Below are 24,040 nucleotides of genomic sequence, written 5' to 3' on the forward strand. Positions count from 1 at the left end.
GAGGGACCTAGCATGAGAATTGGGGAAGATGAAAGAGTTAAGTCCTTAAGGCAAAATTTCGATCCTCCAGTTAGAAGGCAGCTGGTGAGAAGATAGAAAGGCAATACTGGTTGTAATCATTAACCATACTTCTCTGTTGGGTTTTGTAAATGGATTTCTTTCTATATGCTCACTGGCATTTTTCTTGACTGCCATATCTCTGTGTTTGGCAAAGATGTGGAATGTTGAAATGGATTTATGAGTTCTTTGGTCTCTGTGGTTTGACAAGTGCTTTATGTATTAAGACTTGTGTAAGGAATCATCAGAGTCAGTTCTTTATCTTTAATGTGTCTTGGCATTTTCTCATTCTTCAGAACTTTTCAGAAATATTTGATACCCCAGGCCAGAGTTGTCAAACTGGCAGCTGAACCAGATGAAGATGTAATTGGGAAATGTTTAACAAAAATAATGAAAATCTCATCAAACATAGTCAGTGTTAATTTGTGGTTTTCTAAGTTGATATGCTGCCTGCAGGCAAGGAGCTGTTTGACACGACCACTGCGCACCACCTTCTCCTTCCCAAGGCTCTCTCTTCTCTGGATTTTTGTGACGTTTCTCTCTTAGTTCTTTTGTCACCTTTCTGATTGCTTCTTTTCATTCTCATTCACTTATTCTTCCCAATCATACCCACTAATTGTAACTTTGTCCTGTGCCTTCTTTATTTTCTGTGCTCACGGTCATGGTGATCTCTTCAACTTCCATTGGTTTAATTACCATCTCTGTTGATGACTTCAAGGTCAACCCCATAATGCACAGAGTGTGGGCCTGGAGTCAGGCCAACTTACATTCATGTGTTCAATTCTGGCCTCAGACACTACTTGTGTGACCCTAGGTAAGTCACTTAACCATCTTTGCCTCACTTTCCTCATCTGTAAAATGAGCTAGTGAAGGAAATGACAAGCCTCTCCATTATCTTTACCAGGAAAACCCCAAATGGGGTCACAAAGAGTCAGATATGATTGAAATGACTGAACAACAAAGTCTTTCCTGAGCTCTCCAGTCCCATATCACCAACTGAATATTCCAAATTGAATGTCTCACAGGCATCTCAAACTCAAAATGACTAAAACAGAACTAATTATATTTCCCCCAAAACTCACATTTTCCCCCTATTTCTGTGAAGTGTACCATTATTCTTTCAATTACTGAGACCTGCAAACTTAGCCTTATCTTCCACTCCTCATTGTCACCCACACATCTTCTCAATCACCAAATTTTGTTACTGCCTGCATAATGGCTCCTGCATGTAACCCCATTTTTTTGTTCACATAGCTAAAATTCCCTCCTGTCCTGCAAAAACTTCCCAAATGTTCTCCCTACATCATCATTCCCCACTCCAGTCTGTGCTCCATACAACTGCCCAAAATGATTTTCCTACAATGCAAATCTAAATATGAAACTCTGACAATCCATAAGCCACAGTGCCTCCATATTATCTCTAGAATCAAATCTAAACTACTTCGTTTGGCATTTGAAAGCCTTCTGAAGGCCCTAGTCTTCTTCTAGTCTCAGTGCGTATACTCCACCCAGATCGGCCTTCTTTACTGTTTCTTATTCACCACACTCCATCTTCCATCTCCTTTCCTTTGTACTAACTGTACTATGCCCAAAATGTCCTCTCCTCTTCTCCATCTCTCGGAATCCCTACAAAGTTAATCTCAAGTGCCACCGCCTCGTAAAAAGCCTTTTCTGATCCCTCTATGTTTGAGGTGTGCCTTTCCCCCCAAATCACCCTATATCTGTTTTAGATACATACCTATATCATATGCATATTGTTTCCCTCAGTTTGACCATAAGCTCCTCAAGTACAACAGGAACTAGGATTATTTTCATTTTTGTCTTAGTCAATAAACATTTATTAAGTGCCTGTTATGTGTCAGGGACTTTGCTAAGCACTCTTAGATGCAAATAAAGACAAAAGACAAGCCCTGCCCTTAAGGAGGGAGACAGCATGTAAGCAACTATGTATAAACAGACTGTACAGAGAGGATGAATTAGAGATGATCCATGGATGGAAGACACTAGAGTTAAGGGGCTTTGGCAAAAGCTTCATGTAGGAGGTGGGGTTTTAGATGTAACTTGAGGAAAGCCAGGAAGCAGAGGCAGAAGAATATTCCAGGCATGGGGGACAGCCACTGAAAATACCTGAAGCCAGGAGATAGCATGTCTTGTGAGAGGAATGGTAAACACCAAATAGAGGATTTGATATTTGATCTTGGAGGATTATTGAATCTTAGGGTAAACATGGTCAGAATTGGGCTATTAGGAGTATTACTTTGACAGCTGAGTGCAAGATGGACTAGAGTGTGATAAGACATGACAAGGAATCCCACCAGCAAGCCATTGCAGTCTGTACCAGGGTGGTACCAGTATCGAAGAGAGTAGTAGAGAATATACAAAAATGATTACAAAGGTAAAATCAACAGATCTTGGCAACAGATTGGACAAGGGACATGGTGGGGGAGAATGAGGAGTGGAGGAAGACAGTAATAGAGAAGTTAGAAAGAGAGGAGGGTTTGGTGAAGAAGGATAACAAGTTCAGTTTTGGACATGTTGAGTTTAAGATCACTACAGACCATAGGGGCAGCTAAGTGGCAAAGTGGATAGAGCACTGGCCCTGGAGTCAGGAGTACCTGAGTTCAAATCCGGCCTCAGACACAACACTTACTGGCTGTGTGACCCTGGGCAGGTCACTTAACCCCAATAGCCTCACTTTAAAAAAAAAAAAAAGATCACTACAGACCATCTAGTTTAAGATGTCTCACAGTTGCAAATGTACATTAGAGAGGTTAGGGCTGGGTAAGTAGATTTGAGATTTATCAGCATAGAGATAATAATGAATCCCTGGGAGCTGATGATATCACCAAGTGAAATTGTATACAGCGAAAAGAGAAGAAGGTCTAGGACAGAACCTTGGGGGAAGCCAGTGATTAGTGAGCATGACGTGAATGAAGTTGTGATGGTGAACTGGCCAGATAGATAGGAGGAGAGCCAGGAGAGAATGGTGTCATGGAAATCTAGAGAGAAGAGGGTGACCACAGTTTCAAAGACTACTGAGAGATCAAGAAGAAAGAGAATTGAGGAAAGACCATTAGATTTTGGCAATTAAGAAATTGTTAGCAGAAGAACATTGTACACAGTATCATCAACATTGTGTGTTGACCTACTGTGATGGACTATATTCTTCTCACCAATGCAATGGTACAGAAGAGTTCCAGGGAACTCATGATGGAGGAGGATCTCCAAATCCAGGGGAAAAAAAAAAAAGAACTGTGGAGTATAGATGCTGAATGAACCATACTACTTCTTTTGTTTTTGGTGCTGTTGTTTTTCTATTTTGAGGTTTTTCCTCATTGCTCTGATTTTTCTCTTATAACATGACTAATGCAGAAATATGTTTAATGTTATTTATACACACACACACACACACATATATATATATATATATATACCTATATCAGATTACCTGCTGTCTAGGGGAGGGAGGGAGAAAAATCTGAAATTGGAAAGCTTGTATAAACAAAAGTTGAACTATCTTTACATGTAATGGAAAAAAAAATAAAAAACAAAACAAAAAAGAAATTGATAGTAACTTTGGAGAGAGCAGTTTCAGTTAAATGATGAGATCAGAAGCCAGACTGTAGAGTTGAGAGAAAAGAAAAGAAATAGAGCCACGATGACTTTCTCAAGGAATTTAGCCACAAAAAGAAGGAGAGATATGGAACAGTAACTAGAAGGGATGGATGGATCAAGTGTGGGTTTTTTGAGGATGGTGCAGGCATGGGCATATTTGTAGAATGTAGGAAAGTAGCCAGTAGACAAGAAGATATTGAAGATAAGTGAAAGAGTGGGGATGAAAGATGGGGGCAGTCTGCTGGAGACTATGGAATGGGATCACTTCTGCATGTCAAAGGGTTTGCTTTGGCAAGGAAAAGAGCCGCCTCATCATGCAGAGAGAGTTGCAGAAAGACAACTGGGAGATGAGTTGAAGAGGAAGTTGTCAGAATGACTTCAGTGTTTTTCATGAAATATAGGCAAGATTCTCAGTTGAGAGACATGGGGAAGAGGGAATCTATGGGAGGACTGAAGAGGGATGAAAAGATTTGGAAAACTCCATTGGGAAGTGGGATTTAGGAAGGTTTAATAGGACTGTCTTGCTTCAGTGAGTGCCCAGTTGAGATTATGTGACATAAATTTGTAAGGTGTATATTTTAAAATTCTAAATGTGAGTTCTAATCTGTCCCTCCAGTTTTGGGGGGAAACTGGCTAAAATCACTGATAAATTCACCAAGAGTTTAGGCTTTTAAGGGTTTATTAAAAGATATAAGATAGTAAAGAGAGAGAAAGATTGAGATCAAGTGTCTTACAGCATGGAAATCCTAGCCTTCCTAATCATCCACTTGAAGTTCTGCCCCCACACTGATGTCTTGAACCCAAGAGGAAGAGGTCCCCCGCCAGTATCAACTTCCTCCTTCATGTCCTCCTCCCAGAAATGGGAGGTTCTTCAAGCTGATTGGCTAGCGTCATTCAAATCCATTGGCTCAGGGCAGCTAGGTGGTAACAGTGGATAGAGCACCGGCCCTGGAATCAGGAGGACCTGAGTTCAAATCTGGCCTCTTGACACTTGACACTTACTAGCTGTGTGACCCTGGGCAAGTCACAACCCCCATAGCCCCACAAAAACAAATCCATTGGTTCACTGGACTTGAAGGTGGTCTCAAGTTAAGTTCAAAGTTTTTAGCTTCTGAGGACAATACCTTCTTAAGGGCTTGCCAAATGTGCTTACAATCTAGTTATCTTGAAGTAGGCCAATCAGCAGTCAATCACTCTCAGTTAATTCAATTAGTCTAGATTAATCTCCAGGTGGGCCTTTGAATGTCTGCTAAATGCCCTTATCTACCACATTCCATTATCTTGACACAAAGGGATCCAGTAGGTTTCATGATTTTTGTATCACCAGCATCTCCCATATAGTAGGAAAATGGGAATAAATCAATTCATTCCCATTTTTAGGTCCAATAATTTGTTCGAATGTGTCTGGTTGTTGTTGTTGATTGCATGTAGTACTATCTTTTCATCTGACAAGATCAGATTGGTATTGATTTTTACCTTTGTTCTTTCTTCAACCTTCTTGTGACTTTGATAATGTATCAGTGACCTCAGTGGTGTATTTCCTTCATTTGTGCAAATTCTAACTCATTCATACTTTCTTATCCTGTGCAACAGTTAATCTGTATCATCCTACAAATCTGTCACAGGCTCCACCCAGCAGACTGAAGATCTTCTCTAGTTCTCTTGAAATTGTGTTTGTACCACTGGAGCACCCACCCAGGTTATTCGTTGTTATGCCTTCCCTTCTTTATATAACTCCCCTATCTCCTTTTCCAGGCATATTTCCCCGGTAACATCATTTAAGTTGCCTTACTTAGGTAGCTTTTCATTGGTGATGTGTTGCAGCCTTCTCATATACACCAAGCATTTCTCCATTGTTCTTTGAGTGACTTTTAACTTCGAATTCTTCAAACAATGGTATTCCATTACTCATAGTCATGCAACATCTCTGAATGTTGGTATGTGTTCCAGGGAGAAATTTCGAATCAGGTTTGTTCTGTAGGTTGGGCATGTCTGTCATAATCAGAACAATGGGTGTTCTTGATCTGATTGGTTTTTCCTATATGGATGATCTTTTCATGATCTCATTTAGGAGGCTCTGAATTTTTTGATACAATCAACAGTCAGTAATCATATACTTATTGTAGTTATATCCAGTACATTTTGTGGTCTTCCATTTGAATTCTACCGTGTATTCACCATGACAGTGACAAACATGTTGCTCACTCTTTTATGCCTCTACTGATATTATTGATCAGGGACAACTAGTGTTATCTCTATTGTTATAGCTTTCAAAGAGGGTTGTAATCTATATAGGAGATGCCTTGTGGGAACAAAACCATAAGGGATTATTTTGCTATACTGAATCAGAATGTTTTATAGTCAATAGATAAGGACAGTGGAATTTGGATTTTTTGCACCTTTCAGTTATTTGTGGGACTGTAAAGATGTGGCCTGTTGTAAAATAACATTTACAAAAGCCTGATAACTTTTTCATGCTTCATCCATTGATGTTTGTAAATTATACTCAGATTTAGAAGTGGTAAAGGAATCAGTAGTTACTGGATGGTATTTTCTTGGTTTAGAATCAGATTTTATCTGTTAAAATAAGCTGATGGTCTCTTGATTGTTCAAAGACAGCTGATTTGGAAATGACTCCCACTCATAAACCATTTCCTCCATTAAGCTTTTGCTAATATCTGGCTTACCTGCACTTCTGTAGCACATACCTTGCATCATGTCACATTTTACCTGATACTATAATTCTTTTAAAATTTATCCTGTCTCCATAAGCTCTTCATCTTTGTAACCCTACTTCCCTGAGCATGTTTTCTTAGATATATCCAGTGCTCAATAAATGTTGTTTGAATGGATGCCTAAAATAGTATTTAAGGAAGATTAATCTGGCAGTTGGGTATTCAAGATATTTTAAAAGATAGACACACTAAAAGTAGGAAAAGTCTTATTAACACTTGTAATCCATTAAAAAGGTGATCCAATTTAGAAATAGGGTTTGAAATCATAGACACACTGAACCTTGGGCTATAACAGTGGCAAGTCATTTCACCTCTCTGATCCTGTTTCCTCATCTCTAAAATGGGGGTATTAAATTTTTTGCATTATTTACCTCAGGTTATGAGGAAAGTATTTTGTAAGCCTTAAAGAATTATATGTTGCCATTCAGTCATTTCCAACTCTTTGTGTATTATGGGGTTTTCTTGGCAAAGATGCTGGAGTGGTTTTCCATTTCCTTTTCCAGTGAATCAAGGCAAATAGAGGTTAAGTGATGTGCCCAGGGTCACTTAGCTAGTAAGTATTTGAAGCTGGATTTGAATTCAAGTCTTCCTGACTTCAGGCCTAGCTCTTTATTCACTGAGCCACCTAGCTGCCTCCTATATAGATGGGAGTTATCATCATCATCTTCATTATTAAGTTCTCATGCTTAATGTCCTCATCTGTAAAAAGTGGGTGTGGTCTAGATGTTATAGAATATCGTCTTTCTCTAAACTTCTGTGATTGTGACTATAGAAATGAGGATGTGAGAAATATATTTAGAAGGACATACTGACAGAACCTGGTAGCTGACTGGATATGAGTTTATTAGTGTTAGGGAGAGGGTCTGCACTTTGAAGTTCGGTGTTCTGAGACAGTCTTAGAAAACTACCCAGGGCACCGAAAGGGTGTGTGTAACTTGCAAAGAAGACTATTATGCCCGTTAACTGAAAAGCTTGAATGGGAGGTTAAATTCATGTGGAAGGTCATTGATTTGTGTTTGGTATCGTGGTGAGTTTATAGGATAGCAAGTTCATATGTGATGAGGGGGGTGGGGGAGGACTACTTAAGTTCAAATTCATCTTTGTGTTCCCAGTTTTTATGCTGTGGTGTTTTTTGATGTGGACTTTTGAAGTAATATATGCTTTTGAGGGCTTAGGTCTTTAAGTATGATAAATATTTGCAAAAAAAAAAATTAAAGGTGGTATTTTTAGATAAGTAAAAGAAAATAGCAAGATTGTGTTATTGGTATACCAAACTTAATGCTAATCTTATTTAAAAAATAAATTAGATACATAATGAATTGTATTTTGTACATTTCAGCAGAACTAAGGATCATTCCTAAAATTCTCTCTCCAGTGTTTGTTTAGAACCCAGAGTACCCAAGGAAAGTCCACGAAGTCAGGAGCAGAGCTGATATATTTATAACTTTCAGATTTAATTCCATATCTTGTTTCCCCACATAGGATCACATTTTGTTTCATTGGGATTTTGTGTTAATTTTCTTAACCTTCTTACAGAATAATTATTTAGTGTTCATGGCAGAGCTGTTCTGGTGGTTTGAAGTTGTGAAGCCATCGTTTGTACAGCCTCGGGTTGTCAATCACTCACAAGGTAAAGACAAATACAAAAATGTTACATTTTTTGTGAGCCCGTGCAAAACAAAAACAGAAGAAAATTTATAAGCACCCTTTGCCTGCCCTTTTAAAAGGCAAGCCTGTGGCATTTAGAAAACCATGAATCAGTTCTTAGGATGCTGAAAAACTGTCCCTTCTGTGTGAGGGTCCAAGGTGCTGCTTGCTATGGGTAGGGCAATGGAAACGGCACAGAGACATTGGAGAAGGACTTATAATGGAAGGTCACAAAACCTCTGATGGCTCTAATTTGCAGCCTTGGCATTGAGTTACTTTTAGCTCTATATTTACCTGATTCCATACTCCCTGCCCAATTTTCTGTTATACCCTCAAGCCCTTCTCCCACCGCCAAATTAGATTTTGAGCACTTTAGTGCTAAAACAATCAAAATCCACAAAAATTATTTTTTTACTTGATAGCTAAACTTTGTTTAAGAGTAATTCAAACATTAAAGCCTAACAGATTTTGTGATTTTTTTTTTAAGTGAGGCAATTGGGGTTAAGTGACTTGCCCAGGGTCACACAGCTAGTAAGTGTTAAATGTCTGAGGCCGGATTTGAACTCAGGTACTCCTGACTCCAGGGCTGGTGCTCTATCCTAGCTGCCCCGGATTTTGTGAATTTTTTAAAGTAATATGTTACACTGATTTCAGGGCTTTTGAGAGGAAATAAGCATTTATTAAGAGCCTACTATATGACAGGCATGTGTTTAAGCACCCTACAAATTTCTCATTTTATCAAGAGAAAACAGTAACAGAAGTGAAGGAGCTTTTACTTACAAGTATACATAGAAGTACAAAGCAAAGGGATATTCCTGGAGGTGTTCCGGAAATGTTATCTCTAAAACAAAATTTGATATAGGAAAAATAAATTCTCTTTGACTTCCATTATAAAATTGAAATATGGTTTTGGAGGGAAAAATGTTTTCTTCAAGGACTTGTTTCTTCTTTAACTTTCTAATTTTTAAGTAACAATAGGTTTCACCATGTGTGCATCTCTCTCTGTTTGTCCTGCTCTTTCTCTTATCTCCTCCAATCAAGTTGTCACTTGGCTCTGCCTCTTTAGGATGTCCTTACCAATACCACAGACCCCTCCCCCTTTGTACCTAGCACAATAGCAAAATAGACAAATCTCTATCCTCCCCCCACCTCCTTATAACCATAATAATAGCTCGCATGTTTGTAGCACTTCACAGTTTGCATAGTGCTTTACAAATATGATCTCATTTGATCTCCACGATAATCCTGGGAGGAAAAAAAAAACCTCTTCTTACAGATGAGGAAACTGAGGCAGACATAGGTTAAGTATCTTTGACCAGGATTGAACAACTAAGAAGTGTCAGAGGCCCAATTTGACTTCAGGTCTCCTAACTCCAGGTCCATCGCTTTATCTGTAGCAGCACCTAGTTACCCTAATAGGCTTTCTTCAGGCAAGCAACAGAGGCAAATTGTCCCTTCTGCCGGTGGATTCTCCCCATTTGCAGTATTGGGAAAATTGTGTATTTCATATTTGGGGGAGCTTTTTGTTAGCTACAGGTCATGTTGTATTAAGCAAAAAATGAGAAGCAAAGGATCACTGTACCTGTGAACTAAATTGTATTCATAAGAGATGTGTGGTTTCATCAGTGTGGACACCTCTTCCACTGATGTAGTAGTAGCCCTTTTATGATTTGATAGGTAGTCTTAATTCCATAAATGAGTACATTAAATTAAAGTAATCTGTGCCACATTTCTCCTTGTTTTATAAGTTTTTTGTTGCTTGCATATTGGTGACTATAGTATTGAATACCCATATTCAGTTGTTTTATTTAAGGACCAATTTTCAGTAGATCATCTATAAGAATATACCGTTTAAAGCCTTCACTTTAAAATATCAAGATACATTCATTTCAATAGTTACAAAAATTAAATGATTATGAAAAGAAACAACCCAAACCTTCTTCATTAATTATTTACAGAAGCTTAACCTGGACATATTTGAATTTCCTTTTCAGTGAAATGTTCTCTCTTGGTTGGGTGAGAGGAGATCCTTGTTTAATTACTGTATAGGAAGAATACCATACTTCCTCTAATACTGTGTATAAGGTAAAGAAATGAAGATATCCACATCTGGTTAAAATTCTATGGAAATTTGGGCTAAATAAAATACCAAGTTTCCATTAGTTTTAAAATATCTCTATTTGCTTTTATTCTAATCTTATGTAGGAATAGTCCAGTTATAACTTGACTTTTTTAGACAAGTTTTACAACATAATTATAGAAATCTGGAACACTTTGGGAATTGCTTAGAAAGAGTTAAGATTTTTAAGATTTTTCCTTTTAACACATAAGGAAAAACTGGAGCAATAAGAAGACAGCACTCTTTAATGATTACTATTCTTATCCTCTTAAAACCTTTCCTTAATATATACAATTCCCCAAACCTACACAGACTTTCAGCCCTTCTCTGGTATCAGTGTTCTCTTATCCCTCAGGTCCAGTTTGTACAGTTTAGGATTTGATAAGGGGAAAAGTAATGGAAGGCTAGAAATTGAAACTTAAGCGAAACCTTAAAAAATGACAGTTTCAAGTGCCCTATCCTGATGTCTATCATTTTTGCCACTGTGCACATTCAACCCCAAGGAAACTTTCCTTCCTGACTCTACTCCCTCCTACTGAAGGTGAAATGAGACAGTGCTGGAGATTTCAGTTTAGTCAGCCAGTCACTAGTAGACTAACTAGCCATCAATTTGTTTAGGATTCTTTCTGTCTTCTGCAGACATATTTCCTAGATCAAAGAATTTTTTTAGGCATTGCCAGTGCTGGGGATGTCATCCTTGATGCCTCACTCTCTCTTACTCGTCATGTGCAATCAATGGTTAAGTCCTGTTGTTTCCTCCTTTGTAACATCTCTCTTATGCCCCCTTCTCTCTCCTCTTGACACTGTAACCACCTTGGTGCAGGCCTTTATCACCTCATGCCTGGGCTATTGGGCTATTGCAGCGGCATGCTGGTTCATCTGCCTGCCTTAAGTCTCTCCCCAATCCAGCCCATCTTCCACTCAGATGTCAGATTGACTTTCCTAATATGCAAGGCTGGCTGTTTTCCCCTTCTCTTCCTCCCTATTCAGTAAATTTCAGTGGTTCTCTATCACATCTTGTCAGATAGAAACTCTTCTTTTTGACTTGTAAAGCCTTTCTTAACCAGACCCCTTCCTACCTTTCCAGTCTTTTTACACCTTACTCCCCTCCATGTATTATTTGATCCAGTGACACAGGCCTCTACTTTTTCCTGACTAAGATCCTCCACCTCCTGATTCTAAACATTTTCTCTGGCTGCCCCCCAATCCTGCACTGCTCTCCCTCTTCCTCTTCACCTCCTGTCCTCTCTTGCTTCCTGCATATCTCAGCTCAAGTCCCATCTTCTGCAGAAAGTCTTTCCTAATTCTCCTCATTTTAGCACCTGACTTTTGAGATAACCCGCCCTCCACACATCTCCCCCATCAGACTGTAAGCTCATTGAGCTAGAACTAATTTTTACCTTCCTTTGTATTTTCTGTAAGGAGCAGAGTGCCTGCAATATAGTAGGTGCTTAATAAATGGGAGTTGGCTAACTGACCAACTGCTAGGGACGAAGTAGAATTTTGTTCCCTTTCTGGTTCAATTCACATTTCTAAAGAACATTTTTCTCATGTTACCTACCACATTTATGCTGGTTTGAGTGAAATTGATCTTTTAGACTTTAAATCATATTATTTGAGTTCTAAATTTATTTAATGTTGGAAATATTAAAATATCAACCAAAGAAAATTGTAACTTAACGCTTTCATCTTCTTTTCTAGCTGAACCTCTGAAAGACATGCCTTCTGTTCCAGTCTTGAATGCCGCCAAAAGAAACTTTACAGATGGTTCATGCAGTTCTGACTTCCCCACAAGGTAGTAATAGTGATCTATCACCATTCTAGCAGCATTTACTAATGAAACTGTAGCAAATTCTAATTATCTTTAAAGATAAGCAAGAGATTATAATAATCTTATAGGGATTTTCGTAAACCTTAAAAACCATCTTTAAATAGGCTTTAGCACCTTTATCCAAATAAAGTATTCTTTGAGCTACATTATTTCTGTTAAAAAGTGTGCTCTGAAATCCTAACAACCATCTCAAAACTGAACTTTTATAGCACTCAATTTGCAAGATTTGTTAGAGCAAATAAATTAACTCTCATACTCTGCAGAACAAATCTGTTAAAAACAAAAAACAAAATAAGGGGCAGCTAGGTGGCACAGTGGATAAAGCACTGGCCTTGGATTCAGGAGGACCTGAGTTCAAATCCAGCCTCAGACATTTGACACTTAACTAGCTGTGTGACCCTGGGCAAGTCACGTGACCCTCATTGCCCTGCCCCCCCCCAAGTATATAAAATGTGAGCTTTAATCTTTGAGACATTTATTTTTACATTTAAAAAAATATGTATAGTTGCTAATAGATCTCAACAACATTATAGTCCCTTAATTGTGCTATCTACATTTTGTAGTGTTATTTTGTTTTAGTTCTTATAATCAGGAAATCTAAATTTAAAGAAAAGGAAAATTTTGACCTGATTAAAACCATTTCCCTACCGTTTAACATGCAGTTATTCTGGCTTCTAAACCCTGCACAAAGTACAAGGAACTAATTTTGTTGTATGTTTCTGCAACAGATTCTGTAAACAACTTTTAATATCTATTTATTAAAATCTAAAGTTTATTTTTATAACTTTAAAAAATTTGAAATAGATGTATTTTTCTCTGTTTTCTATTTCTTTATTCGCATTTTCCAGAGGCCGAATCATGCCTGTTTAATTTATTTTATGTTTTAGAACATCTATGCTTTTTATACCTTTTAGCTAAGGAACTCAAAGAACATTATTTAGGTATGAAATATTATAATTAAAACTTATAGCCCCTTTCTTCTTGGCTAAAATTAAGGTAAGCAAAGTTACGTAAATGTGCAGGGTTAGACCTAGTATATTAAAGCCATAGTTCTTGGCATAGTGGGTTTTTTTTGTTTGTTTTTTGGTGGGGCAATGAGGGGTAAGTGACTTGCCTAGGGTCACACAGCTAGTAAGTGTCAAGGGTCTGAGGCCGGATTTGAACTCAGGTCCTTTTGGCTCCAGGGCCAGTGCATTATCCATTGCGCCATCTAGCTACCTTGGCATGGTTTTTTTGTTGTTGTTTTTGTTTTTTATTGGTGAGGCAATTGGGGTTAAGTGACCTGCCCAGGGTCACACAGCTAGTAAGTGTCAAGTGTCTGAGGCTGGATTTGAACTCAGGTCCTCCTGAATCCAGGACTGGTGCTCTATCCACTGCGCCACCTAGCTGCCCCTTTGGCATGGTTTTTAAAGAGAAAGTTACTATCTCCATTCTGTAGCTACCTGTGTACCTGTAGTCTTGGACAAGTCACTCAAGCTCCTCAGGCCTCAGTTTCCTTATCTGTAAAATGAGGGTGTTGGGGGCAGCTAGATAGCACAGTGGTAAAGCACCGGCCCTGGAGTCAGGAGTACCTGAGTTCAAATCCGGCCTCAGACACTTGACACTTACTAGCTGTGTGACCCTGGGCAAGTCACTTAACCCTCATTGCCCTGCCAAAAAAAAAAAAAATGAGGGTGTTGGATGAGATTGAGGTCCCTTCCACATCTAGGTTTGTAAGCTGATCTTCTTATAAAAACTGAATGAGTGACAAAGAGTAATTTTGGAGGGATGAAAAGAGCAAGCAGGCCCAGCAGTATAGAGCATATACAGGAACATTCTGATGACTCTTTAATAGTTATGCAATCCATACATAGCCCAAAAGAAACTGGAAGGAATGTGTTTCAAGTGAATCACTAAGGTCATTATTTCCCTTAGCCCCAACCTGTGGTCACTCATCAGTGTAATGTTTAAAATCTAAATTGTGGTCGCCTTAAATCAGAAGCTTCAGCACCAGCCTTTGGGCATTAAACATTTATTAAAGCCTAGAGGTATTCACAAGAAGTTAAAAAAAAAAGTCCTACCTAGCCTAGAGTTCCAGCCTGGTTGGGTTCTTCCTGAAGTCCTCCTCCATGAGCCTGCTTTAATCAGGAACTCTTCAGCAAGCTGATTGTGCAAGCTTTTTATAGGTCTGGAACAGAGGCGGTCCTTACACACTGCTTCAAGCTGATTGGTTGGCATCCTCCAAATCTATTAAGGGCTAACCAGGTGTGATTACAATCCAGTTAACTTTGAAGTAGGCTAATCAGCAGTCAATCACTCTCACTTGATTCAATCAGTTTAGATTAATTTCCAGGTGGGTCTTTGAGTATCTGCTAAATCCCATTATTTCATCACATCAGGAAAAAAAAGAAATACTAATTTCCCCCTTTTCCACCCAATAAATGTGTGGCTCAGGCATGCTTAAAACTTTGAAAGAAAGATAGGCTGACTTAGGCCAGATGTCAGTGCACTCATTAAGATGTGTTTCCCTTCCCCATCATGAATTGGAGAGCAGGGTGCTACTTACTTTTACTGGTACCCAGGTCTTCCAGGTGTGGTATCATCATTATGCTTGCTATGTTTTAAATTCCTAGGATGTGAGAAACATATATTGAAATATATGTGCAAAAACAAATTGCAGATCCATATAGATGATTTTAATAGTTCATTGTTTTCATTTACATGAATTATCTCTTATTAGAACTGATAATAAAGAGTTAATTGCATATAGAAATGCATTCTGAATACAAATTTAAATTACCTTGAATGGTAATGGTTTTTAATATTTAACTTATTGTTCCCATTGTTGTAGATAAGTAAGAATTGACTGAGAATCCATCTATATTCTGCTTTTATTATACCTGGGGTGGGCAGGGGGATGAAATTTTGCTTGAGAGATGTAGTATGGTCTAGTGGTAAAGAATATTGGATTTGGAATCAGGAAACTTCCAGTGCCACCTCTGATATGTAATAATTGGATGATTGTGAATTTACTAACTTCTCAGAGCATCCATTTTCTCAGCTTATGAAATTGGGATGAGGGGGCAGCTAGGTGGCGCAGTGGATAGATAGAGCACCAGCCCTGGATTCAGGAGGACTTGAGTTCAAATCCAGACTCAGACCCTTGACACTTACTAGCTGTGTGATCCTAGGCAAGTCACTTAACCCCAATTGCCTCACCAAAAAAAATGGGATGGTACTTATTGTGAAAGCCCTTTGTAAACCATACTGTACTATATAAACAAACATCTTACTATATTTGGAGAGTTTAAATAAGATATTGTACCCATCCATGCATCTATCCATGTTGGTTCTGATTTTAGAATTTCAGGAATAGAAAAAATTAAGAGGGAAATAGAGCCAATGACAGTATTTTGTATCACAGGTTTAGCCTTCCAGAGCTAGAAGAGCTACTGACCATTGATTATACTAGATGGCCCTTTCTTTTTATATGTTAGGAAATCGAGGCCCAGAGGTATTAAGGGACTTGTCCAAAATCACACTAGTGGTAAGTGGCAGAGCTAGGATTCCACACCAGGGTCTCTGGTTCCTGATCAGGTACTAATTCCACTGGAGCACAACTTACTCTTTGTCCTTTTCTACTCAATTTTTTAAAAGTTACTATCAAGAAGTTCTGTTCTAAATAGAATGCCCTCAAACTCTCTACTTGTATAATTTTTTTTCAAACCCACAAAACTTTTTTGTTGTTCCAGAGGTACATTTTACTAAAACTAAATCAGCTTCTCTTTTGGGGTAAGCGTGCATATGCATAGGTTCAAATGTTTGGTGATTGCTTAAAGATGATAAGTGAATCCATTCAGTTGAGTTCTCCTTGTTGAAGATATTGTTTGTATCATAGTTCTTTTTTTTTTGGTAAAAAACAAATTTTTATTTATAGTTTTGGGTTCCAATTTTTATCCCTCTTTCCCTCCCTCCCCTCCCCCCCTCCCTGAGGCAGCAAACAATCAGATATGGGTTATACATGTATGATTATGTATCAGATTATTTACTGTGTTTGTCATTTTGTACAAGAAAGTTTGCTTATGTCATATTCTTTTAATACGAATTTACTAATCTTTGCAACAGTCTTCTATCTCTGATAAAAGTCTCATTTCTCAGAAGTATAGAGAACCTGGGGTAACTAGGTAGTATAGTAGATAGAGCACTAACCTTGGAATCAGGAGGACCCAAGTTCAAAGCTGACCTCAGATACTACAGATATAGATGTGTGACATGACAGGTCACTTAAGCCTGATTCTCTTTCTCTTCCCTCCCCCCCCCCAAAAAAAAAGGTCATGGGGAATTAAGTCAGATTTTCAAGAAAAGAGAACTATTCCTCAATTGATAAATGGTCAAAGGAACTAAGTAGTTTTTAGAAGAAGTCTAAGCTGTCAATAGCCATATTAAAAAATGTTCAAAATCACTAATAACTAAAGAAATTTAAATTAAACAGTTCTGAGGTATCACCTCACACCCATCAGATTAGCTAGTAAATGTCTGAGACAGAATTTGAACTCAGGTTTTCCTGACTCCCAAATTCAGTTTTCTATCCACTGTGCTACTACCTGCCTCACTCACATATAATCACAATTATTGTTTTCCTGTAGATTAATAGGTTTGGGGTTTGAAAACTGTATAAAGTTTCTACTTCTTAATCTTCATAATATAGAATGAGAGGTGGTGAGATTGTTTATATGTCTAACCATAGTACACAGAATTTTTTGTGTAACAAAATGTGGTAATAATACATTGGTTTGTTTTTAGGGAAGGTGCTACATTTTCCCAACCTCATCATCTGCCTGCTAGACATCGATACCCGAAGCCACCATCTGATTCAGGTAAAAAAGTGAAGGAATGATGAGTTTTACTTAAATTTTACATTTATTTGTTTTGGTTTTGAAAAAATTGCCAGAAATAAGCATTTATAAATAAATAGGAATGGTCATTCTTTTTCCTGAAATAGTGGCTAATCTAACTGGATTAAATAGCTCATGTTCGATTTACTTTTTCTATTAGAAAATCTGTGGTTCTCCACATTGTTACCTTGCTTTTTGTAATGCTAATACTTAGGTTTATAAAAATTCTTATTCTCTTAAAGAAAAAAAAATGTTTTCTTGTGATAAAATGTTTCTGTTTTGCATTTAAAGGAGGAATTAGAAGGTCTACATCTATGTCTTATGTTGATGGCTTCATAGGGACATGGCCCAAAGAGAAAAGGTAAATAAATCTGTTAACCAAATTACTTAATCCAACTTTGTATTAAGTCCCTAAACTAAGGGAAGTGTCAGAGCAGGCATGTAGTTGTTTAAGGGATTTAAATATGGTTAAATTTAGAAACTTGTTGGGTAGGTTCTATCTCCTGACATATTCCATGAGATCTCCATAATTATAAGTAGGTAGAAAGAAGAAAATGTTTTCTCCCTTTGGTTCATCCCAAATTATTTTATTATATTTAAAGCTGTTCTTTTCTTGAATTATCTAAATATGTTATCTCTTTTTTTTTCTTTTTAAAGATCATCAGTGCATGGAGTTTCATTTGATATTTCTTTTGATAAAGAAAATAGTGTCCAGAGATCTACTCCAAACAGAGGGATCACTCGGTCTCTTAGTAATGAAGGTCTTACACTAAACAACAATCGTATGCCTAAACACATTAGGAAAAATTTGTCCTTCAAGCCAGTGAATGGAGAAGAGGAGACTGAAAGCATTGAAGAAGAAAATAATATAGACTCTCAAAGTGACCTCACATCTTGTGTACCCCATAGTACGATTGAAATAAATTCTAATGAAAATATTCATTTTAAGCTTCCAAATGGAGCTTTGCAAAATAGGGTACTTCTAGATGAGTTTGGCAACCAGATTGAAACACCAAGCATTGAAGAAGCCTTACAAATAATTCATGATACTGACAAATCTCCCTGTACTCCTCAATCAGACCAAATCACAAACGGGTTCTTTCTTCATAGCCAGGAAATGACTCTCCTCAATTCAGATTTCAAACTAACTCCATCTAGTCCTGACATTATGACTGACACAAAAGGAGCTCTGAGTCCTGTGACTGATAATACAGAGGTGGATACTGGAATTCATGTTCCTTCAGAGGATATTCCAGAAACAATGGACGAAGATTCTTCTTTGAGAGATTACACTGTTAGTATGGACTCAGACATGGAAGAACCGTCTAAATTTGTTCAGGATTATGATACGCGCATCAGCAACCACAGAGAAGCTTTAAGTCCTTGTCCAAGTACCATGAGCACCAGGTCTCAGCCAGGCAGCAGTGCTTCTTCTAGCTCAGGAGTTAAGATGACAAGCTTTGCTGAGCAGAAGTTCAGAAAACTGAATCACACAGATGGCAGAAGTAGTGGAAGCAGTTCTCAGAAAACTACACCAGAAGGCTCTGAACTCAATATTCCTCATGTTGTTTCTTGGGCCCAGATCCCTGAAGAAGCAGCTCTTCCCCAAGGAAGAGATACAACTCAGTTACTGGCTTCTGAAATGGTCCATCTAAGGATGAAACTAGAGGAAAAGAGGAGAGCTATAGAAGCACAGAAGAAGAAAATGGAAGCAGCTTTCACTAAGCAGAGACAGAAAATGGGCAGAACAGCCTTCCTCACTGTGGTAAAAAAGAAAGGAGATGGAATATCCCCTCTTCGAGAAGAAGCAGCTGGTGCTGAGGATGAGAAAGTCTACACTGATCGAACAAAGGAAAGAGAATCCCAGAAAGCAGATGTACGGATTAATAAATCTGCCACAGAAGTAATGAAAGACAGTGTTGAGAACTCTCAAGGCAAATGGTTGAAGTCTCCAACCACACCTGGAGATCCTGAAAAGCATTGGAACTTGGCAAGCCCCTCTGAAGAGACTTTAAATGAAGGAGAAATTTTAGAATATACAAAATCCATTGAAAAGCTAAATTCATCTCTTCATTTTCTACAACAAGAAATGCAGCGTTTGTCATTGCAACAAGAGATGTTAATGCAGATGAGGGAGCAGCAGGCTTGGGTGATTTCACCTCCACAACCTTCTCCACAAAAACAGATTCGAGATTTTAAATCCTCCAGGCAAACAGGACTGTCATCGCCAATTGTGCCATTCTCTTCAGACCCCCCTCGTCCCACTCATCCATCTCCACAGTCTTCTAACAGGAAGACCTCCTCCTTCCCAGTTAAAATTCAAAGGACTCCTAGACCAAATGAACTCAAAATAACACCTTTAAATCGCACCTTAACGCCCCCTAGGTCTGTAGATAGCCTTCCTCGGTTGAGGAGGTTCTCACCAAGTCAAGTTCCCATTCAGACTAGGTCTTTCGTATGTTTTGGAGATGATGAAGAGCACGTGTGTGAACCTCAGCTAAAGGAAGCAAAATCTACAGAAGAAGTTAAGGAGGAAGCGGAATCCAAGGGCACTTTGGAACAGCGTGTTCACAAACTAGAGGAAAAGGAGCTCAAACCTGTGGAGTCAACAGTGTCTGAAGTATTGTCACAACCCATTACAGAGACTGTATGTCTTACACCAAATGAAGATCAAATGAATCAACCCACCATACCGCCTCAGACTTCTACTTTACTAGCCCCTGCTCCAGCTCCTAAAAGTGCTAATTTAATTGAAGTTTCCCTCTCAGACTTGAAACCACCTGATAAGGCTGATGTGTCTCTTGAAAAATATGAAGGAGAAAGTGACAAAGAACAGTTTGATGATGACCAGAAAGTATGCTGTGGATTCTTTTTTAAGGTATATAATTTAAGTTGTGCTGACATCTGCTAAATAATGTACGTTTGCTTTTATTCCAAGTTGACTTTTTATCAGCCTATCATTATACATTTATTGGTGTTTGATACTGTGATTCCTGGTTGATCAATGGAAGTTGTAATGTTCAAACATGCAGTAATCTCCATGAGAAGAGTGAAGGGTAAGATAGTTGAGATATATCACTTTAATTTCCAAATATATCCTTCCCCTTTTTCTACTCAGCCATCCTTTGTAATGGAGAATTTAAGAAAAAAGGAAAAAGAATCATCCAGCAAAACTAATAACTCATCAACTTTGACAGTATATGCAGTTACTTTTTTTTTTTTTTTAGTGAGGCAATTGGGGTTACGTGACTTGCCCAGGGCCACACAGCTAGTAAGTGTTAAGTGTCTGAGGCCAGATCTGAACCCAGGTACTCCTGACTCCAAGGCCGGTGCCCTATCCACTGCGCCATCTAGCTGCCCCAGTTACATATTTTTTTAACTTTATGATTAATTAATTAATAGGACTATATAAAGCCTGCCATTTTCATAATGTATTAAGGCATATGGAAAATGGCAATTTGTAATTGGAGTGAGGAAGGGAATATTCAGCAAATCATGGTTTACCTTGGAAATCTAAAATAGATGTCTTCTTCTGGCCTATATTGTAGAATATATTCCTAATCTGACCAGCAGAGGGCAGCCCTGCATTGACCATCTAGGTGAAGGCGTGTAGAAGGGAGAGTCAAGCAGGCCTCTCAAGAACCTAGGGGGACTTGGCACAGACCATCATTCCCAGAACAGAACAGAGTTGTCCAGTGTCGCGCGCGCCCTCCCCCCCCCCCCAATAACACAAAAATACTGCCCCTCTGCCCTTTGATATGTTAAGGTTGTTACAGTTGCCTAAGTCTGCATTAGTGTTTGAGCCACCACATACACACAAGGATGTCGTGCTGTACTTGAGAGAACACGGAGCCTTGTCACCTGAACAGCTCTCTTGCCATAGCCTTGCCTCTGTGGACACCCCAGTCCTGCACTAGGAAGCTGCTGTCTGTCTGTCTGTTTGTTTGTTTGTTTGTTTGTTTGTTTGTTTGTTTGTTTGTTTGCTTGTTTGTTTGTTTGTTTTAGCCTGGGTGTAATACTACCTACTTATCACTCTTAAACTTTACCTATTAATCAACATTGGATTCGATCATTCAGTTCTAAGCCCCTTTAACTATTCTCACCTAGTCCATATCTTTCCCATTTTCCCCAATGATGTTACATTTTTAGCTTGTAAATATATTATTGCCTGATTACTTCATATTTCAGGATAATGTTAAATAATTTCAATGAATTCATTGTACTTATACTTTTGTTTTTTTTAATTGTTTTCCCCAATTACATGTAAAAACAATTTTCATCATTCATTTTTTAACATTTTGAGTTCCAAATTCTCTCCCTCCCCTTCCCACACATTAAAAAGGCAAGCAATAGGGGGCAGCTAGGTGGCGCAGTAGATAGAGCACCAGCCCTGGATTCAGGAGTACCTGAGTTTATACATATGTGTGCAGTTTATGTAAAATACATTTCCATATTAGTCATGTGAAAGCAAACAGAAGTGTGCGCCCCCACCCCTCAAAAAAAGTATGCTTTGATCTGCATCTGACTTCATCAATTCTTTCTCTGAAGATAGATAGGACTTTTCATCATAAGCCCTTTGGAATTGTCTTGGATCATTTTATTGTTGAGAATAGCTAAGTTATTCACAGTTGATCATCATACAGTATTGCTGTTAATGTGTACACAGGGTTCTCCTGGTTCTGCTCTTCTCACTTTGCATCAGTTCATGTAAGTCTTTCCAGGTTTTTCTGAGAATATTTGACATTTCATTTCTTATAGTAAAATTCCATCACAATCATATACCACAGCTTGTTCAGACATTCCCCAATTGATGGACAATCCCCTCCATCTTCAGTTCTTTGTTGCCACTAAAAGAGCTGCTGTAAATAATTTTTTGTACTTGTACTTTCATAAATTGAGTCTTTAATAGTACCCAATATCTGCATACATTAAAATACTATGCATGCAGGGGCAGCTAGGTGGAACAGTGGATAGAGCACTGGCCCTGGAGTCAGGAGGACCTGAGTTCAAATTTGGCCTCAGACACTTGACACTTACTAGCTGTGTGACCCTGGGCAAGTCACTTAACCCCAATTGCCTCACAAAAAAATTTTAAAAAGGGGGGTGCAGCTAGGTGGTGCAGTGGGTAAAACATTGGCCATGGATTCAAGAGAAACTGTGTTCAAATCCGGCCTCTGACAGTTAACACTTACTAGCTGTGTGACCCTGGGCAAGCCACTTAACCCCCATTGCCCTGCAAAAAAAAAAATACTATGTATTGCATGGGTTCTAGTCTCATGTCTGTCATCTTTGTGGCTACATTACCACCAATGAGTTATTTAACTTTTCTGAGCCTCAGTTTCTCCTAAAAGAGGAAGATGGACTAGATCACCTTAGTGGGCCCTTCTAGTTATAAATCTGTGACCCTATGAACAAAAGAACTATTTTGAAATTCAGTATTACTGGACATGCTTTTATATAAATTTCATATGTCTTGCATCACCTTATTGCCTAATGTGAAATATACCTAATAGATTTGTATAAATTTTCTATAACAGCCTGTTGTGCAAATAGTTCATATTTCCAACTGGAAGCACAGTCACTAATAAATATAAAACATTTGAAAATTAGAGTGTAGTCACCTGAGGTTGTTCATCTGTTGTCTTCTCAATTCCCCTATTGTCAGGATGATCAAAAGGCAGAGAATGATATGGCAATGAAACGGGCGGCTCTGTTGGAGAAACGGTTGAGGAGAGAACGAGAGACTTTACTTAGAAAACAGCAGCTAGAAGCTGAATTAGAGCATAAGAAGGAAGAAACGAGGTAATTAAATTGTTTTGTATGTTAAAATAGTATGGCTCATTTGCATGCTGGAATTACAAATTCTGTACTATGTCATACATGGAGATGATGCTATTAATTTCTAAGCGGTTTTAGTTTTCAGAGTATCCTCAGACCATACGTTCCCCTAAATGAAGTAGCATATTCTCATGAGGTTTAAAGTATTTAAAATTCTAATCTTATAGAGATGCTTTTTTGGGGGGGAGGCAATGGGGGTTAAGTGACTTGCCCAGGGTCACACAGCTAGTAAGTGTCAAGTGTCTGAGGCCGGATTTGAACTCAGGTCCTCCTGAATCCAGGGCCGGTGCTTTAACCACGGCGCCATCTAGCTGCCCCCTGAGATGCATTTTTAAAGAAAGTTAAATTTCTATAATTGAGTGGTATCTTTTGTGAAACAAAATTAATGGTTATTGGGGGCAGCTAGATGGCGCAGTGGTTAAAGCACCGGCCCTGGATTCAGGAGGACCTGAGTTCAAATGTGGCCTCAGACACTTGACACTTACTAGCTGTGTGACCTTGGGCAAGTCACTTAACCCCAATTGCCTCGCCAAAAAAATAATAATAATAATAATGGTTATTTCAGGAAAATTATTTGTGGCTACAACCAGATTTTTTGTAATGCTTCTGAACTCTAATAATTATTTGGCTTGTTTTATTTAAACATACTCTTTCATATAGTTACTGCTTTAAGCTGTGATCTACAATATTAAAAATTTATTTCATAGGCGTAAAACTGAGGAAGAACGCCAGAAGAAAGAAGATGAAAAAGCACGTAGAGAGTTTATTAGGCAAGAATATATGAGAAGAAAACAGTTGAAGCTCATGGAAGATATGGATACAGTCATTAAGCCCCGCCCTCATGCAGCAAAACAAAAAAAACCGCGTCCAAAATCTATCCATAGGGATCATATTGAATCACCTAAAACACCAGTCAAAGGTCCACCAGGTAACATCTTGTTAGAAAGAGTCTGTTCATGTAAAAACACCAGCTTGGTTTGAGATACTAACTTGACCTTGCATTGATTAGCTTCTTGTGATAAATTGATAAATCTAATTTAGAAATCTGCATGCATCTTAATTGGAAAGCCCAAATTAGCAGATGAAGGTGATGTTAACAGTGATATGTTATGTCTGCATGCATATATATATATATAGCATCATAAGTATGAATGTTAAAACGCCCCCAGTAGATAACACTAACCTTTTGTGGTACCTTTGCCACTGTTGTTGTAGTCTTTTCAATTTACTAACCCATTCTTGCACTTATAAACTTAGGAATGTATTATAATTTGGGAAACATGAAATGGACAAGAAGGATTTCAGCATAATAAGAAATGTAAGG

General features: G+C 38.3%; 1 protein-coding gene across 4 annotated transcripts in view; it reads left to right on the forward strand.

The window, feature by feature from the left end:
• The window catches only part of CAMSAP2 (calmodulin regulated spectrin associated protein family member 2), a 134,666-nt gene that overhangs the window by 96,487 nt on the left and 14,139 nt on the right, over window positions 1–24,040 (forward strand). For all 4 annotated transcript variants that reach the window (XM_044000349.1, XM_044000350.1, XM_044000351.1 and 1 more), the window contains 7 exons: window positions 7,944–8,037; window positions 11,875–11,968; window positions 16,787–16,860; window positions 17,170–17,239; window positions 17,536–19,756; window positions 22,544–22,680; window positions 23,424–23,644. In XM_044000349.1, the coding sequence (XP_043856284.1) occupies window positions 7,944–8,037; window positions 11,875–11,968; window positions 16,787–16,860; window positions 17,170–17,239; window positions 17,536–19,756; window positions 22,544–22,680; window positions 23,424–23,644 (2,911 nt within the window). The remainder of the gene's footprint in view (window positions 1–7,943; window positions 8,038–11,874; window positions 11,969–16,786; window positions 16,861–17,169; window positions 17,240–17,535; window positions 19,757–22,543; window positions 22,681–23,423; window positions 23,645–24,040) is intronic.

This window comes from Dromiciops gliroides, chromosome 4 (assembly GCF_019393635.1).
Source record: "Dromiciops gliroides isolate mDroGli1 chromosome 4, mDroGli1.pri, whole genome shotgun sequence".
Classification (NCBI taxonomy): domain Eukaryota; kingdom Metazoa; phylum Chordata; class Mammalia; order Microbiotheria; family Microbiotheriidae; genus Dromiciops; species Dromiciops gliroides.